Source organism: Cavia porcellus, unplaced genomic scaffold, assembly GCF_034190915.1.
Source record: "Cavia porcellus strain 051 isolate PalLab524CR breed Dunkin Hartley unplaced genomic scaffold, mCavPor4.1 scaffold_25, whole genome shotgun sequence".
In the NCBI taxonomy this organism is placed as follows: Eukaryota; Metazoa; Chordata; class Mammalia; order Rodentia; family Caviidae; genus Cavia; species Cavia porcellus.
Genome location: NW_026947508.1, coordinates 2,257,357 through 2,275,005, shown reverse-complemented (window position 1 = coordinate 2,275,005; position 17,649 = coordinate 2,257,357). Strand labels below are relative to the sequence as shown.

Genomic DNA, 17,649 nt, shown 5'->3' with positions numbered 1-17,649 from the left:
TTTTCTGCCCTACCTGGTCTGATGTCTTTGTGGGTCTTCACTGATGTGTCTCAGTGACTGCCTGGCACTTAGCGAGCCCAGACAACTCCTACTGGTCATCCAGATTGATGAGACGGTCCAGACAGGAGGGGGGACAGCAGCTCTTGTCTCCCTGCATCTCTGCACCCCGCAGTGGAGGGCAGACAGAGTGATGCCCACAGGACCCATCCAGTGATCTTCCCTCTGACTGAATCCCTTACCCAAGAGAAGAATCTGCCTGTCCACATCCTGGACTTTGAGGCCAGCAGCTAATTCATTCACAGTGGACATCATTCACAGCTCATCTGTGTTAATAAACACAGAGGATGCGGCTGTGTTTATTAATTTGTGACCTGTCTCTCAGTACTGCTGTCAGATTTCTTTCAGTGATTTTCCCCAGGACATTCCAGACCATCCAGCTCCAAGATACCCAGGCTGCAGGGCCCATGGGTGCAGCAGGCAGCATTCCCTTGGGGACTCAGCGGGAAAGGACGCCGGGTCTGTGGCCAGGGCAGGGTGCCACTGGTACCCAGGAGCCAACGGCAGAGAGCCCGTTACTGAGCAGAGGTGGGTGCGTCCCAGTCCCAGAGAGGAGGATCTGAGGTGCTGATCAGGCAACTGTTGCTCTCCTCTGAGGAGCCAAGACCTAGCTGTCCACTGGCCGAGACAGAAGCTTCTAGCACTGAGCAAACTCAGGCCCCAGGCCCCAAGGCTGCTCCAAGTCTGCCCCACTGTTCTGAGACTCTGGGGCTCCCCAAGGGATGCGCTGCCTGTGGCCGGCTGTGCAGAGCGCCAGGAGTGCCACCTCATGGTGCCTACCTGCTGCCTGGCCTGGGAAAGGCCACCAGGTGTGTCTAGAACTGTGCCGGGACAGGGCTCTGAGCCGGTGACTTAGAGCAGAACAGATGTGACCGGCAGCACAGCCAGCGCCACCAGCTGCCGCAGCTCTCCACAGCGGAGCTTGCGGCCTTCACACAGGACTCCATGTCTAGCAGATGCCACAGGGAGGGGAGCAGAGAGGTGACAAGCTCGTCCCCATGGGAGCACTCCCTTCCTGGGGCGGCTCCACTGCCCGAGATGGAGGCAGCCCCGGTCCAGCACCTGGCCGGGCTCCGGCTCTGCTTCCCGGCCTCCAGCCGCACCCTGGGAACAGAACTAGTGCTGTTTAAGCCAGGGCCCAGGGGATCCTGCTGCCATCACCTGCCCCAGCTCCGAGGCTCCCCACCAGAAGGATGGAACTGGCTCTCCTTCTCCTCCATCCCTCCCGGACTGGGCACCCAGCCCCACCCAGCTAAGGGCTCAACACCCCTAAGTTATGCCATAGACAAAGCCCTCACCCCAAAGATCAAATAGGGAGGCTTCCCCGCCTTGCTCATCTCCCCACCCTGAGCATTTAGGACCAGCCGCAGGGAGCCGGCCAGCCACCCCCTCCTGAAGGCACACAGGGCTCCTCACAGCCTCCAGGGAGCTCCTGGGTGCTTACACCCCAGGAGGCCGCTTTCCCTTCCCCAGGGCAGATAAAAGCCCTGCTGACCTACGTCAGGCCCTGGCCCCAGGCCTGACGTCCACAGGAGAAGAGATGGAGTGAGGCACTCACAGAACAGCCAGAGTCAGGCAAGCAGGGACATACGGGAGCTGGACCAGGGAGCCTCGGGAGGAGCCAGCACCCCAACACTGTGGTCTTGGTGTCCAGCCCAGGCCCCTGTGGTGGTGAGTTTCTGTGGCTAAAGCCTCAGTGTGGGAAGCAGGGTCCCCACAATAGCAGAGAATGCAAGAGGCCTCTGCTTGGTGGGCGATCAGGGCTCCAGCCCAAGGAGACTGCAGTGTCCAGGGCAGCCCCGCACCCCGAGGCAGTGGTCAACAGGCTTCTCCCTGGAAAGCAGCAGCTGTGGCAGGAGGAAGTGGCCTGCCACACCCACTGCTCAGGCCTTCCTCAGCCTGGTCCCACTCCCCAGGGCTCTCAGGACAGCACGGGAGAGTCACAGTGTCCCAACCAACAGCCTGTGGGAGTCAGGGACGGCACCGGAGTCTCGGCTCCGTGAAGAGCCTTGTCACCCCACACCTACCTCAGGGCGACTATTTGGAGACACAGTCATCTCCACACTGCTGGCCTCCAGGGCCCACGCCCTGGCTGACTCGGGGGAGCCCTAGCCTGGCCTCTCTCCCTGGAGTTGGCTTCAGTGGCTACGCCGCTCCTGGGATGGAGAGCTTCTCTGGACAGGGCCAGGGAGCCAGTACCCAGCGCTGGGGCTGTAGCTCCCCACAGAAGCCCGGAAGCAGCCAGCACAGCCGGAAGTCAGCGGATGAGGCTGGGTCTACAGAACTGTTTACCGGAGCCACCCGAGGGCCACCCCTGCTAAGGCTGCTCTAGTTGTAGTCCTGACGTCCTGTGGGGCCCAGCTGTGACCACTCGGAGGGCCACTCACTAGACAAGTGTCTCCCAAACAGGGATCCCGGAAGCCCCTTGTGAGTGGGGTCTGCACATGCAGGTTTCTGTGGTCAGAGGAGCAGGACAAACTGGTCACTTCACCCTCACGGAGACAGGCACTCAGCCTGGCACAACAGTGACTCCAGTGCCCGGCTCAGGGCATCACGATCAACTAGATAGGACACAGCCACCCAGTGCGCATGGCCAGGCCACGTGTCCTTGTGGTAGGAAGCCGTCTCTCTGGGGATCTGGTAAGCCACCCTATACTACACCCCACACAGAGACTGGCCCAAAGTGACCTCCAACCTGCATCACTGACCTGCAGGAAAATCCACACTGGGATTCCCTCATGGGATCGCCTGGCCTTCTGGTGCCTCGGGGCCCAGCCCACCTGCAGCTACATCTAAGCTCAGAAGTCGCTCACCTGTGGCCAGCCAGGGCCAGGCTCGGTGCTGCCCCCCAACCCTGCCTTCACATCCAAGTGTCTGGCCGCTGGGGCAGGCTGATTTCTCTCCTCAGCCCCACTCCTCCGTCCTGGCCCTTCCACAGACCACCCTGATCCTGGTCTCCTCTCAGTGACTGGCTTCCTCCTCCCACTGGACAGGGCCTGGAGCCCTCACCATCTGTCAGTCTGTCTGCTCCCTCTGGAGGAAGGGAGGGCACATCCTCGCCTGACCAGAGTGTTGGGTGTAGCTGGTGCTCTGTCCACCCTTCCTGGTTGGGGAGCCCAGCGTGCTGGATCCTGGCTTCCTGGAAGTGGACCCCACTCTCAGTGGACACTCAGTGGACAGGTAGCTGCACTCTCTGAAAGCCTCAGGGTTCTTGTCGTGTCCTTGGGCGGCTCCTTCTGGGGTGCACACCCTCCCTGGCGCCCCTCCTCTTCAGGAGTGTGGGTGTGGGGTGGGGGAAGGATGTCGGCCTCTGTGGAGAAACCCAGCAACCCCAGCCACAGGGCAAGCATGCTCGCCCAGACCTCACACCCCAGAATCAGCCCACAAGTCCTAACTCCTTTAACCAAAGGCTTCTCGCAGATGTGATCAAGATATGCACCCCAAGGCAAGAATGCTCTGGATTATCCGGTGACCCCAAACTCACTAATGGCATCCTTCTACCACGGACTCGAGGAGAAGCCATATGAGGACAAGGTGGAGCCCCAAAACCCCAGGGACCCTCTGAGCCCCCACAGCACCCAGGAGGCAGAAGGACTCTCTCCTGGGGCCTTCAGAGGAAGCCTGGCCCGCTGACACCAGCTTCAGGCCCAGGGACCCACAGTACGGGAGGACAGCTCAGGACTGCACCGCTTCCAGCCACCAGGTGGTGGGAACTCGGGACAAGCCAGGGACGCAGACACTCAGTCACACACTCACTTTCACACACGCACTCACACACTCACACACCTATCAGGCTGCACCCGGCATGAGCAGGATGCAGGCGAGGGCATGCACAGGCTGGTCCTGGGTGGGGTAGCCTCCAGGATACAGGACTGGCCAGGGTTTCCCAGGCCGCCAGGAGTTCAGAATGTGGGAACACACTTGGGTGTCGGGACTGACATCCACTGAGCAGGCACACGGCACAGAGCAGATGGGCAAACCATGGGCCCTAGTGCTCAGGCCGGATGGAGGTGGCCCTGGACCCCAGGAGGTGTCCTCAGGAGGTTCACCTGTCAGCACGGGAGCAGGGACGAAGGGCCCTCGGCTGGCAGCCCCCCTCGAGTTTGACGTAAGGGTGGGTGCTGAAGGCCAGAAACCAGCGAGGGCTCCCAGCATGGCTGGTGGGATGCAGCCTCAGGGCGACCTGTGAGACAGAAACTGCTTCCAGCAGGGACACGGGATCCTGGCCAAGGACATGCACTGGTCCAACAGCAGGGTCGCCACCTCCCTGCCCCACACACGGGCAGATTCTGAGTCTCTGTCCTTCTAACAAACGTGGCTTCCCTGCTGCCGAAAGAAACTTCTAGAAAAGAAATTTTTCTCTCCCTATCGTCCTGGGTCATTGACCCCTGAGGACAGAGGACAGAAGGCTCTGTAAGAGCCACTGGGCCCTGTGAAGAGCACAGAGGCAGCCTCGGCATCACAGCGAATCATGGACGCACCAGGACGGTGACCAAGGCCTACAAGTGGGCAGTGGCCACCACAGGGGCCATCTCGAGCACCATGGGGCAATGACCTGCTGCCATGGTTGTGATAGCTCGTCCTCGGCAGGGAGATGCCCAGGGGCCCTCTCAAGCTGGATGGTCCCTAAGGATGGACCACTGCTGGGCAGGGAAAGGCCTGCTGGGAGGAAGGTGAGTCAGCACCCCAAAAAGCAGTCTCCCAAGGGAAGCCAAGTGTGGACGATGAGAGGCACAACAGGGACCCAGCCCTGTCCCCTCCTGCTGATGACACAGTGAGCAGTTTTTCAAGTGCTTCCCCCAGAGAACACAGGGCTGTCCCCCCCCCCCCCGACAGCTCAGGGCTCCATGAAGGGCCCCAGCCCCTCTTTCCAGCCTTTGCTCTAGACCAAGGTCACTGTCCCCCAGGGCTGTCACCCTGTCTGGCTCCTCATATGCCCCACAATCTTCGAGGCTTATCCAACCCACTGCTGTCCACACGGGGCCTCCCCGTGCATCCACCTCTCACTCACCAGGACTCGACCCCGGAGCCGGACCTGTCCTCCTGGGGACCAGTAACCACTGGGGCGCCCGAAGGTGTGGCTCCATGACTCTTCCACTGCCATCTTTCCCTGCCATTTCTCTGTAGTCTTCCCTGTCTTGGTTTCCCAAATACATCTTTAAACTCCTCGCAGAGGGAGACAAAGAAGCTAAGGAGGACCAAGAGCAGAGGCTGGGGCAGGAGCCCGCAGCGGGGAAATGAGAGGGAGCCGCATGGCAGGGCCTTAATGAGTCCCAGTTCACTCAGTCTCCGGAGTAGCAAAAGCAGAGGCAGCAGCGGCCCGAGCCCAGAGTGCCTGCCACACGCACTGTCACCTGTGACCGTGAGCGGTGCCACGGGTCACTGTTCAAACCACGGCCGTGTTCATTCAGTGAGTCCCAATTAGGACTGGAGGCCAGCCCGGGGTCTACAAAGCCGAGGTGCTTCACAGGGCTCCAACCACTCTGCTGTCCTTTGATGTTCCCATTCCAATTAAGACACTCAAGACTTTTGAAGTTTATGAGTCATTTGCTTGAAATATCTTTAAATTAAGGACAGACTCACTTCCCGGGTAGCAAACATCCCACAACTTAATTAAGACAGGTTCAGCACTTAAACTGCCATTGAGGTTTCAGAGAAGGACTCGGCTCCTTCCAGCCACCTCTGCTCCCAGCTTCCTTCCAGTCCAGTTTGGGGTTTAGGAAACATTTCATTGTCACCGGATTTGCTCCTTTGGTTGGGTGGACCACACGCTGCCCAGGCCAGCTTGGCCATCAGGGTGCAGAGAAAATAGCACCCTTAGTACCCGGGCTCACAAAGAGACACCTACCTAATGGACACTGAAGTCTCCCTAGTGACAAGGACAAAGCAACTTAAAGTCATCCTTGGGAATGCATGAGTGGACAGCAACGTGAAAATCACCAGGCTGGACTCAAGTGACATCCACACCATGCAGTCTTGAGCTGCAGGGTGCTGTGCGTATGTGACTGATGGAACCCTCAAACATCATGGGGACCTCCGGAGTGATTCACCCCCCAACAGACCCCAACCTGACAGCTGGGAAAGTGCCAAGCTCACCAAGAAAGGCCAGCGAGCCTCAGGGGTGACCCTGCGGATCTCAGAACCTTCACTGAGCAGACCCAGCACCCAGCACCCATGTGGCGGGCGTCTGCGCAGCAGGCAGGACAGGCCAGCTCAAATTCCTCACAAGCTCACTTTATGAGCTTTGAGATCAAAGCTCAGGAAACAGCTCTGTTTTCCTCCTGGGAGACTCTGATTCCAGATTCGCAGCATGACCAGTAAGGGGGCTGTCACAGGTCGCCCCCACCCCCGAGCAACCTCAGGCGAACTTCTGACCCATCTGACATCCTTCCCCTGCCAGCAGCACTCATGAGAGCTGGAGATCCATGCTGCTGCAAATCTGCGCCAGGTGATTTTCCATCTCAAACAGAGCCTGGCTGGCGTCATCTCTACCTCTGTGTGGAGCACCAAGGTCAGGTACAAGGCCACAGCATCTCATTAAATGACCGCTCAGAGGTAGTAGCAGTAAATTGACATGATGCTGGAAATTCCTATCATTAGTATCATCATCACCACCATCACCACCATCACCATCACCACCACCACCAACATCACCATCACCACCACCATCACCACCACCACCATCACCACCATCACCACCATCACCATCACCACCACCATCACCACCACCATCACCACCACCATCACAATCACCATCACCACCACCACTAACACCATCACCACCATCACCACCACCATCACCATCATCATCACCACCACCGTCACTATCACCATCACCATCATCACCACCATCACCATCACCATCACCACCACCACCATCACCACCACCATCACCATCACCATCACCACCACCATCACCATCACCACCATCACCACCATCACCATCACCAACACCATCACCATCATCATCACCACCACCATCACCATCACCACCATCACCACCATCACCATCACCAACACCATCACCATCATCATCACCACCACCACCACCACCATCACCATCACCATCATCATCACCATTACCCTCACCCTTATACCAACAGCAGCGTGCAGAGTGGTGACCATGTGCTGCACACTGACCAGTGCGGACACTACCTAGTCCTTCCAGCAATGTCAGAGGTTAAGTAGCTGCATCATCCCCACTGAGGTACAGAGAAGACAAGCAGGTCCCCCGGGACACACAGGGCGATTCCTGAGGAAGGGGCTCTGAGGACCACCGCAGCTACTCCACATAACCTCCGCTCCTGGTGGACTCCAGAGAGTCCCAGGTCACTACCTCTACACTTGCTGTGCCCAGGAACGCTTGTGCCCAAGAGAGCCAAGAGCTGCAACCTGCCCTTCCTAAGGCTTCTTTGCTGATGCAGTGATGAAACACAACCGCAAACCTGACTCCTGAGATCTCTCTGGACATCAGAACTGACTTGATAAATCTTGCATCGCTTCCTAGAATCCTGCTTCCAGGTTTGAGGCGTTCTCAGCCTTAAGTGGGCAAAGCTGAGTGTGACAAGCCTCTCTGGCCCCCGGTGGCCGGACCCATCTGTGACCCTGGCCACGTGGCTGCCAGGCACCAAGTCCCGTGCTGACGATGAGTCCGTGTCTCCCAGGGCCTGACGGGAGCTGCTCCTGCTCAGGCCGAGGAGTTGGGTGGTGCCAATCGGGCAGTGAGGACCCCCCTGAGGACTCGTCAGCACTTCCTCTCCTCCCTGCACCTCAGCCTGGGAGCTGCTGGACACTGCCCAGCCCCTGGAGTGGCCACGGTGGACGGCTTTTCCCTTTCCCGCAGGCCAGCATCCGTTTCCAGAATAACATTTCTCTTCATTCAAAGCAGACGCACATATTTCCCCCTTTTAGATTTGTTTGCCTAAACAAACTAATCTAGCACCAGATTATATTATAAAGAACCATAAATCTTTTCCGAGATAAGCATCTGTCGAGTTGGATTACCGGCATCCAATGTTCTGTGAATTAATTTGCTAAGCTTTATAACGCTGTCCTGGGCGTTTAACTTGAGCAATAACAAATGGAATTCGGAATAAATGGGAACTTGGTTTCTCATCCATGTCTACAGAGCGAACGACGCATTCAGAGGTGACAGGAGGTGCACATAGGGCGGCCGGTGAGTTGACAGAACTTATTGTGGGGTGCACACACAGGTACCTAACACACGATGGGCCACGCCAAGCCACTGGGGGTCCCATAGGAGGCCCAGGGCAGGTGGTCCCCCAGGTCCCAGACCAGACTCAGAGAACCCCAAGCTCAGTCCCGCCCAGAGAACCCTAGCCTTGGCCCTGGACTTGGCTCTCAGGTTCTGCTCTCAAATTTAGGCCGCATCCCAGAGGCAAAGAGTGCAAAGCAGGTTCCTGGATGCAAAGAGAAAGGGGGAGGGAGGAGGGAAGGGATGGACGGGAGAGAGCGAGAGCAGGAAGGAGCGGGGAGGGAGAAGGGAGACGCAGGCAGGCAACACGGCCTGAAGGGCGGACCCTGCTCACCCAGGAAACCCTGTCCAGCCACTGTCTCTGCTTGGCTGCCCAAGCTCAGGAGGCACCCTGGCAGTCTGTCAGACACTGGGCACAGGGACACTGTGCCACCTGCCAACAGGGGAGCTCTGGGGACCCATGCTCCTCGCCACGGACTAGACATGGGGAGCCCGACCCAGGGCAAGGCACCTCCGGGCCCTCTGTGCCAGGTCCTGACCTGGCATCCTATGAACATATTTAAGAAAGCCCACTGTGTGTCCTGGCTGTACTGGACACGTCCCAGGTCCTCCTGGGAACTTCTGAGTCACCGGAAGCAAAGGAAGGGAAGCTGGGGTGTCCAGGAAGGTAGGGGCCAAGCCTTGAGCTCTGTGCCCCGCTGCTGGGACAAGGGCCAGCTCTGTCCCCAGAGACTCCCCAGGGCCCCTCCTGCTGATGCAATGAGGTGGAAACACAGGAGGGAAAGGACAAAGCCACACAGACATCAGTGATTCCCAGCCCGGAGTCAACGGTGCACGCAAGCTGAGGCGACCATGGCAGCACCACAGCCCAGCCTGGGCTGGCTCTGCACCTGGGCACCGTGTCTGCAGAGCTGCGGAGACAGCTCGGCAGTTCCTCCCCTTATCTGGGCTTGGTACTGCCTGCAGTGCAAGGCCATTACCAGCAGGAGCAGCTCCACCAGCACTCACCCACCCTCAAGGCCCGCACCCCGGAGGTTCTGGAGGCACACATGGCCCCTCAGCTCCCTCCAGAGGCATCATGGAGGCCCAGCAGATACAGCGCCACATCCAGGGCACACAAAGCAGGGCAGTGCTGGCCTCTCTGCCTGAATATGCCCACATGCAGGGCATGGACGCCCACAGACACAGGGTGCCCATCTGTCCTGCAGCCACACCCCAGCCCGCCAAGTCCTGTGTCCTTGCACCAGCCCGACCCCCAGAAGCATGCAAGAGCTTCACAGGCCCTGCCCACATACCCTGGCCTGCCTGCCCTGGCCCGGGCCACACCAGGGCGGAGAAGGCGCCTACCTGAGGTCTCGCCCAGAATCCGAGGAGGTTTCGTGTTTGTCCCGTCCCCGCTGGGACTGGGGGAAGGCTCCGTTGTGCTGACCCCTACGGCGATCTTTCTCCAGGGCTCCAGGGACGCGGTGAGGCCCCGGGTCTGTAGCGTCATGGAGGTGGCCGTGGTGGTCGTGGTGGTGGTGGCCACAGTTGTCTTCCGAGTCTGCAGCACGGAGACCGTGGTGGGGCCGTACAGGCCCGGGAAGGTGTTGGCCTCAGGAGGCTCCTCATCCCCCGTGGGCCCCCAGGCGATGAACTCTGTCTCTGTCGTGGGGCGGCTGCCCCGGAAGTCGAAGCTGTTGAGCAAGGCGTCCTGTGCGTGCCTCCGGCCCCGCTTCAGCTGGCTCTGCTGCTCCGCTGCCCCGCCAGCCGCCACCGCCGAGGACGAGGAGGACGACGAGGAGGCCAGGGTGGAGCTGGACTTGGCGGTAGCCGGGGGCTTGGTGAGGCCTCCCCTGGGCACGAGGGTGGCCGCCTGGTCCCTGGGCCTGTGGGCCCGCCTGGCACGGGACACCTGCATCTGCCCGTGGGCCCGCTCCACACGGGGAGCCCGGGGGGTCCACATGGGCGTAGGGGGCCGGGATGGCTGTCCACTCCGCAGACTCCACAGGCGTGGGGGCCGCTGGGCTGGGCGAGGCATGAGCCGGAACTCGGGGCCCGGGCCCAGTGACTCACAGGACGGGAAATCCACAGCAAGCTGCAGCATGGCTATCAGTATCCAAGCATGGCTTCCAAGGGAGCGGCCCGGCCAGCGGATGGACATGGAGCTGCAGAGAGAGGACAGCAGTCAGTCACAGCCAGTCACGGCCAGCAGAGGGCACCCCGGGGACAGGGGCTCTGCCACAAAGGGAACAGGGTTGTCCTGACTTCCTGGAACCCTGATCCCACAGTGCAGGGCCCCAGGCACCTCACTGGAGACCTGCGCCCAGTTGCTCAGTCCAAGGGGTCACAGGCACTGGCCAACAGATAAACAACCCTTTCTCAGGAGGAGGAGGGAGGCCCACACATGCCCACTGTCAGCCCTGGCCTGACAGCTGACCATCAGCACCAGCCCCCACCCTTTCTCTGCCAAGGACCTAAGGAGATAATCACAGGACCTGTCGGGTTCTGAGGCCAGGTGCAGCTCACCCTGGGCACTGCCAGCTCTAACCAGCACACTTCAGCCAGCACCACACGACTTCCAGAGCCACGACAGCCACATGCCTGGGCTCCAAGGGTGCCAGCCCACGTACCCTCTTCTGCCAGCCTGGCTAATTGAGGACTGATTATAGGTGCCACTCAAAGTCAGTGCTTGTCACCAACCTCTCTTCTGAAAGTTAACATGAATCCCCAAACCTCCAGGTGGCTGGGGTGGGGGCGCGGGGCGTGGGGGGTGTGGCATGTGCCGGGTTCTCGGGCCCCCATGACCAGCTGTGCCACGCAGGCTTGCAGTGCACCTCGGGTGTGTTTATCGGCCGGCATGGACTTTAAAAGGCCTGCACCCAGTGGGGAGAGGGGGAGCGTGAGCCCACGTGCGTGTGCAGTGTGTGGGAACGGCTGTGTTGGTGTGTGCGCGCTAGGCGTGGGTGCGTGTGTGCAATCTGAGTGTATCAGTGAATGTTGGCACAGATGGGTGTGAAGATGTGTCTGTGACTGTGTTTCGGGGTGTGCGACACTGTACCAGTGAGTGTTGGTGTGCGTGCACACCCGTGCGTGTGGGTAGACGTGACTGTTACTGCACATGCACGCATGTGCACACCCTGTTGGCCATCACTGCTGCCCAGGAGTTGGTACCAGAATGAGCTGGCTCCTGAGAGTCATCAGGACCTTGAGAAAAGATGCCCTTTAGTGAGCGCTAATTCCCTAAAGGGCTGAGGCCCCAAGTAATAAGATCCCCGCCTTTAGGGTGCTTTTTGGTGGAGGGGGTGTCACTCATCACGAGGACACACTCCAGGGTCTCCTCCGGAGGCCTCTGATCCTCTGTCCTGCCCCTGCTTGCAGGTTTAGTAGGGACTCAGAGTGGGGAGCAGCAGAGGCTGCTCTGAGTGGGGTGAGGTTCCCCCAGGCTCCCAGGGCCCCAGCAGGCATTGCCGGGCTCCTCGAGACCCCTCTAGGGTCCTCTGGGCTGACCAGGGCCCCTGGGTCCCAGTAGGTCTCTCCAGACTCAAACCCTTCAGACCCTCCAGACCCAGTGACACCCTGCCAGGGTGGCTGCACCCAAAGGGACAGAGGATGGAGCTGCTTGTTGCCAGCACTTGGAGAAATACCGCTCCAGGAATGAGAACACAGCCCCGCAGCCCAGGCCTGCCTCCCCAGCATAACTCTGCACGCAGGATATTTCTGTGAGTCTTCACCAATCACAGGCTGTAATTGGTTACCATAGAAACCCCCTCATTTCCAAGACACCCAGCTGTTATGCAGAAAACCCAGCCTCCGCCACAGGTCTGCGTCTCCTCTTCCAGTCCAGTTTGCTCCTTTTACGCAGCACCCATTTGCTCAGAGGAAAAACAAAGCTGTGGGGGAGCAGATTGGGGGTCTTCCCATCAGCGGGGAGAGACCCAGCAGGGGCCAGGGCAGCAGCCCTGCTCCCCAGGCACATCCAGGGCTGGCCTTGAGACTGGGCAGGAGTCAGGACGCCCTCTGTGGTCCCTCTCCCTGCAGGATGAAGTCTGCTCCGTGGCACCCTCAGGGACCCTGCTGGCAGCTGCCAGCCACACCATTACTGTTACAGCAGGTGAGAGACACACGCACCCTGGGGCCAGGACCTTCCCTCCACTTCACACCCAGAGGGGAGCTGTGAGCCCAGAGAGGGGCAGCGCCATGTGCAGCCAGGATGTGACCGGCTATGACAGTGGCACACGATTCTCAGAGTCAGCAGACCAGCAATTCCAACCTCGGGCTCACCGATCTGTCCCTGGAAACCCCCGCACGCCCACATCCAAGGCAAACCCTTCTCAAGGATCCCGAGTGGGACGCAGCCAGGTGTCCACCAGCAGCCAGTCATTCAGACACATGTGGTGCAGCCACCCAGCAGTGTGTGTGGGAGGGACCCTGAGAGCAGTCCCCTGGTGGACACAGCCCTCACTCACCCAGCTGTGTGGAGGAGGGGTCCATTCACAGGCAATGACCAGCCTCTGCTCACTGGGCCCTGGCTTTTCTTTCAGGGTGACACGATGCTCTGGGAGCGATGTGGGGGCTGCATGTAAAAGCACTGAACCACGCGCTTTCAGAGGTAAATTTAATGGCATGGAAATTGTGCCTCTGTGAAAAGACAATGTCCAGGAACACGGCAGAGAAGGGGTAGGTACACAGGTGCCAGGCGCTGACATGGGGTTGCCATGCAGCCCCCAACCCTGTGCCCCGGCCCGGCAGCTGGAAGCAGACCTGAGCAGACCCTCTGAGCCACAGGCGCATTGCCACGAGTGCAGCTGAAACTTCAGGGCTCCTCCTCGCTGGCCCCACCTCGCCCCAAACTCACAGCGAGCAACGTGCTGGAGATAGCGATGTACAATATAGTAAGCCTTGCTAGCCTCTTACTATTCTGTTTTGAAATTCTGTATCATCGTTTTTATTCTTTTTCTCATTTAAAAAATCCCCTCCCTACTTGAGCGCAGTGGCCGTGGGCTGCCGTAGGGACAGCCCCGGACAGCTGTCACCGGGCAGCCTCCAAGCCCCTTCGCGACTCCCTGGTGGGAAGCGCTGCCCGGCCCCTGCCTTCTCCAGTTTGAAACTTTCTAGCTTCTCTTCCTTTTAAATTTTTATTGAAACCTCTCTTTCCCCCAGAACAGTCTAATAAGGTTCAGTGAACTGAGATTCAATTCGCCACCTCCTGTATGTTTCTTCACAGAAGAAAATCACTGTCAATTAAGGGTGACAGAAACGTCCCTTCACCTGAGGCTGCCCCTTGGGGGCTGCAGCTGGCAGCTGCACTTGCTGCTAGTGGCCGGCCCCTCACCTGCGGGGACACAGGGGTGGCAAGGAGCCCTGGGCTGTCAGGCCCATTGGGGGTCACGGGGCACAGTGGTCCAGCAGGCGGCCAGCTGCGATGACCACTGACCTGCTGCCCGCCTCGTCTTGTCACCCTGGCCCCAGGGCCCTTGAGGACGGCAGTTTGCTGGGGCAATGGATCTCATGACTTGGACACCACACCAGCAGGGTTTTTGGGGACACCACTGGCATAGTGGGGTTGTCTCATCTCGTGGAGCCCCTGTGCCCAAGGAAGACATGGCCTTGCCTGGAATCAGGGCTCCCCTGGGGGCCCCGGCTGTACCCACCCAGCCCTGCTGGCCCTCTCCTCTATGAGCTAACAGGTGGCCTGCTTGTTTTGAACAGTTCCTGATGTACACGAGAACCACAGGAGACAGAGGACCCCGGGGTTCTCCCCTAGTGTCTACTGTATGACCCAGGCCATGTCACCTCGATGCACTGTCACAGCTCGGGGAGCAACACCAGCACCCCGTGCTTCAGAGAAAACCACCAGTCAAGGATCACACCTGGCCTCCCTAGTCCTGTCTCCCTGGCCCTCCCAGCTGGGGGATTTCTACCAGCAGGACAGGGTTGTCCCTCTGCTGAAGTCTGCCTGACGCCATCTGCCATCAGCCACAGGTCTGAGGGGTGGCAGAGCTGCAGACTCCTCTCAGGCCACAGCCAGGTCCCGCCCCCTCCCCCCAGGGCACTGCTGCTGGAATCTCCTTTGTCACCTGACAGGAGTCCGAGTGCAGGCATCCTCACTGGACAGCACCACCCACTTGAGTAATGCCCACCCTTGTCAGAAACATCCACTGTTGTTTATAAAATCTCCTTAAGATTCCCAAGGCAAGGGTGGCATATACCTATAATCCCAGAACCTGGGAGGCTGAGTCAGGAGGATCTCAAATTCAAGCCCAACCTGGGCAACTTGATCCTACCTCAAAAAAAAAAAAGAGAAAGAAAGAAAGAAAGAAAGAAAGAAAGAAAGAAAGAAAGAAAGAAAAGAAAAGAAAAGAAAAGAAAAGAAAAGAAAAGAAAAGAAAAGAAAAAAAAAGGAAGAGAAAGAGCATTAGAGATAGAGCTCAGTGTGAAGACCCTAAGGTTTTGTCTCTGGCACTGCACACCGAAAAAGATTCCCATTGGGCAGCAGAGCAGGCAGGAAGGAACTGGTGGAGGGGGCACTAATGGGCAAGTGTCCCAACAGTGCCAGGGCTCAAGGACATGTCTGACCCTTTGCTAATACCTCCATCCTACACCCCAAGGGCTTCTGAGCTTGGGGAGCACTTGGGGCTCAGCAGGGAGAAGGTTGAGTCCACCAGCCCCGAGCAGAGTCCTGGTCCCTGGGGCAGGGCGCCCACACCCTGGGCTTCTCCAGGGAACTGGAGGGGCCAGTGAGAGAGGCTGGCAGCCCTGAAGCTACTTCAGGAAGGGCAGAGTCTGCTCTTTGCAAAGACTCAAGACTCGGAGTGCAGATCCGGGCTGCAAAGACAGCAGGGCGGTCTCTGTTGCTGGCAGAGCACAGGTGGCCACGTCCAGCCCTGTGCTCCCCTGTCCTGTGGACCTTGCTGTGTCCTCCCAAGACTCCCAGGTCAGACCCTGGACCTCAACTAGGGGGTGAGGAGTGGGCCCTTTAAGAGGCGGAGCCCACGGGAGGTCTCCAGGGGCCCTGGGACATGGCCCTCTCCTCATTCCTGCTTCTTGGCCAAGCCTGGGCTCCTGCCCCACATCTCCTGACTCCTCACCCCTGCAGCAGAAGTGCCACCTCCTCCCCAAGGTGGACTGCCAAGCCAGGCCCACTCGGGAAGGAGCAGCACAATCTTCCCTTCTGAGAAACCCTCCTGGCTCAGCCTCCTTCTAAGCCCATGAAGCTGTGACTCACTTGTGGCACCCCCATCTCCCTGTCACCTCCCTGTCCTCTCGCAGCTCCTAATTTAATGATTGCAAACATCCCCATCTTGCTGGGGGGGCTTTCAGAGTCCCCTCCCCGCTCTGGGCTCCAGCCAGAGTCCTCTCCACGTGGCCCTAGGATGGCAGAGGGGCTCCCTCCTGCACCAAGCCAAAGCCCAGAAGGGGCAGGCCACTATGGCTTGGCCCTGGAAGCCACAGGACATCCCACCTGTAAAGCCATCTGCTCCAGCAATCTCCAGAGAGCACTCGGACGCTGTGCCAGCACCCCAAGAGGAGTCACAGACCTGGCCTCAGGGTCCACAGGGGCATCGTGAGGAGCTAGGAGCGGGCAGGGCAGCTGTTTCTAGAAAGCCCTGCGGATGGCATGCGCTGCCAGCCACACTCAGGAAACAAGGATCTCAGCCCAAACTCCACTATCCAGATAGTGCCCAAGGAGGGGCCCCTGGAGATGGGCTGAGCCAGAGACCCTCAACCTGGGAACCCAGGGCCTGGAAGTCACTAGAAAAACAGCAAAACTCAGACTTCCGTGCGGGTCGCTGCCTGGATGCCGCACCTGGGCAGTCTGCACCTGCAGGTACGGGTGGGAGCCCGGCAGTGCCACCTGATCGGTACAGTGTCCTCTGCAGACAGCTGCAACTGACAGCTGTAGTCAGGTTGACCGTGTAGGTGACTACCGTGTCTCTGTCCCCAGGGCACATTTAGCATGCTGTAGTGACAGGGCTGGCTGTCACTGTTCAGGTGTTCGTGTGATTTCAAGGTAGATGTGACACCCTGCAGAGCAGCAACCCCCACCCCTGGGACTCTTTCGCCTGAAATCCCCAGAGGGCCAAGCTGGGGAGCCCTGTGGCAGGAACACCCTGTCCCTCCACCCCCACCTGGCCAGGCAGGAGTGGTCATTGTGGAAGGAGGCCACAGAGAACATGGCCACGGAAGGCATGCATGTGAGAGCTTCATACCTCATCCCTGCAGCTCACTCTCCGTACAAGCTCAGGCAACGTCCTTAACTGCTTTGTGCCTCAGTTTCTCCTTCTGTAAAGCAGGGCCCCTCAGTGCGGAATGTCTCTGCATGACACAGTGAAGACATCAGCTTGGCGGGACCCCAGAACCCTTCCACTGGCTTCCAGCCCAGGCCAGCCAAGGGCCTCCTCTTCCCTCCCACCAGCTATGAGCAGGGATCAGCAAGGACTTCGACCGGGGGTGGAGGGGGCCGCTGCTCCCCAGGCCTCACAGGTGCTAGAAGGAGACTGAAGGATAGCAACGCGCTGGCATTCCGGTTGCCTGGGCAACGTGCCCGCAAGCATTCTGGAGGAGTGAAGTGGTGACGAGCCGTGGGTGGGCAGGGCGGTGGGCGTCGATGTTCTGGGTCCTGGGCATGGGGGTCTGGTTCTGTCAGCAGCTAAGCCCCCATCCCTGTGGCTAGGCTCCCTGTGGCCCTCACCGTATCCCAACCCGGAGAGGAGGAGCAGGACCAGCTGCTCCAGAAAGTGCTGCAGCCCAGGGGGTCCCTGCACTCAGCCGGGCTCCTTCTATGCCATATCCATGTGTGATCTGGGGCAGCGGCAGCGGCTGCCCTGACTCACCGCCTGGCCACAGGTGTCCTGGGCCATGCTTGCTTCTGTTCCCTGCAAAGAGGATGAGGTGGCTCGCCTCCCCAGCGTCCAGTACTGCCCCTGACCCCTCTCTCTCACGAAGGACGGACAGCACAGTAGAACCCTCAGCAGGCCACTATCAGTGCCCTAAGCCCAGAAGTCACCTGGAACCAGGAAGCCCAGGGCTTAAGGACCCAGTGCCAGCTCTGTGCATCCCAGAAGGGCCCAAGCCAATGGGCAACCACTTAGAAGTAAAGAAAGAGGTAGGACAGAGGTGTTGTGGACACGTGGCAAAGTATACAGTGGCCCTGGGCACAAGAGTCAGGGCCAGGTCCCTCGGCCAGGCCGTGCCACCAAGCAAAGGTCCTGGAAGTGTCTAGGAGACAGGCCATCACGCAGAGACACACAGCCGGGGCACAGTGAGGGGACTGAGCGTGACAGACAGGACAAGGGACACCAAGGCCAGCGGCAAGGACAGAGGGCAGCTGCAGGGCAGGCCCCAGCACCCACCACAGACCACGTTCCTGCCGTCCGGTCTCTGGGAGAAGAGCT

At 59.4% G+C, this 17,649-nt stretch overlaps 1 protein-coding gene across 2 annotated transcripts in view; it reads right to left on the bottom strand.

Moving 5' to 3' along the window:
- The window catches only part of Ajap1 (adherens junctions associated protein 1), a 94,066-nt gene that overhangs the window by 44,974 nt on the left and 31,443 nt on the right, over positions 1-17,649 (bottom strand). For both annotated transcript variants that reach the window (XM_013154118.3, XM_063235367.1), the window contains exon 2: positions 9,620-10,419. In XM_013154118.3, the coding sequence (XP_013009572.1) occupies positions 9,620-10,419 (800 nt within the window). The remainder of the gene's footprint in view (positions 1-9,619; positions 10,420-17,649) is intronic.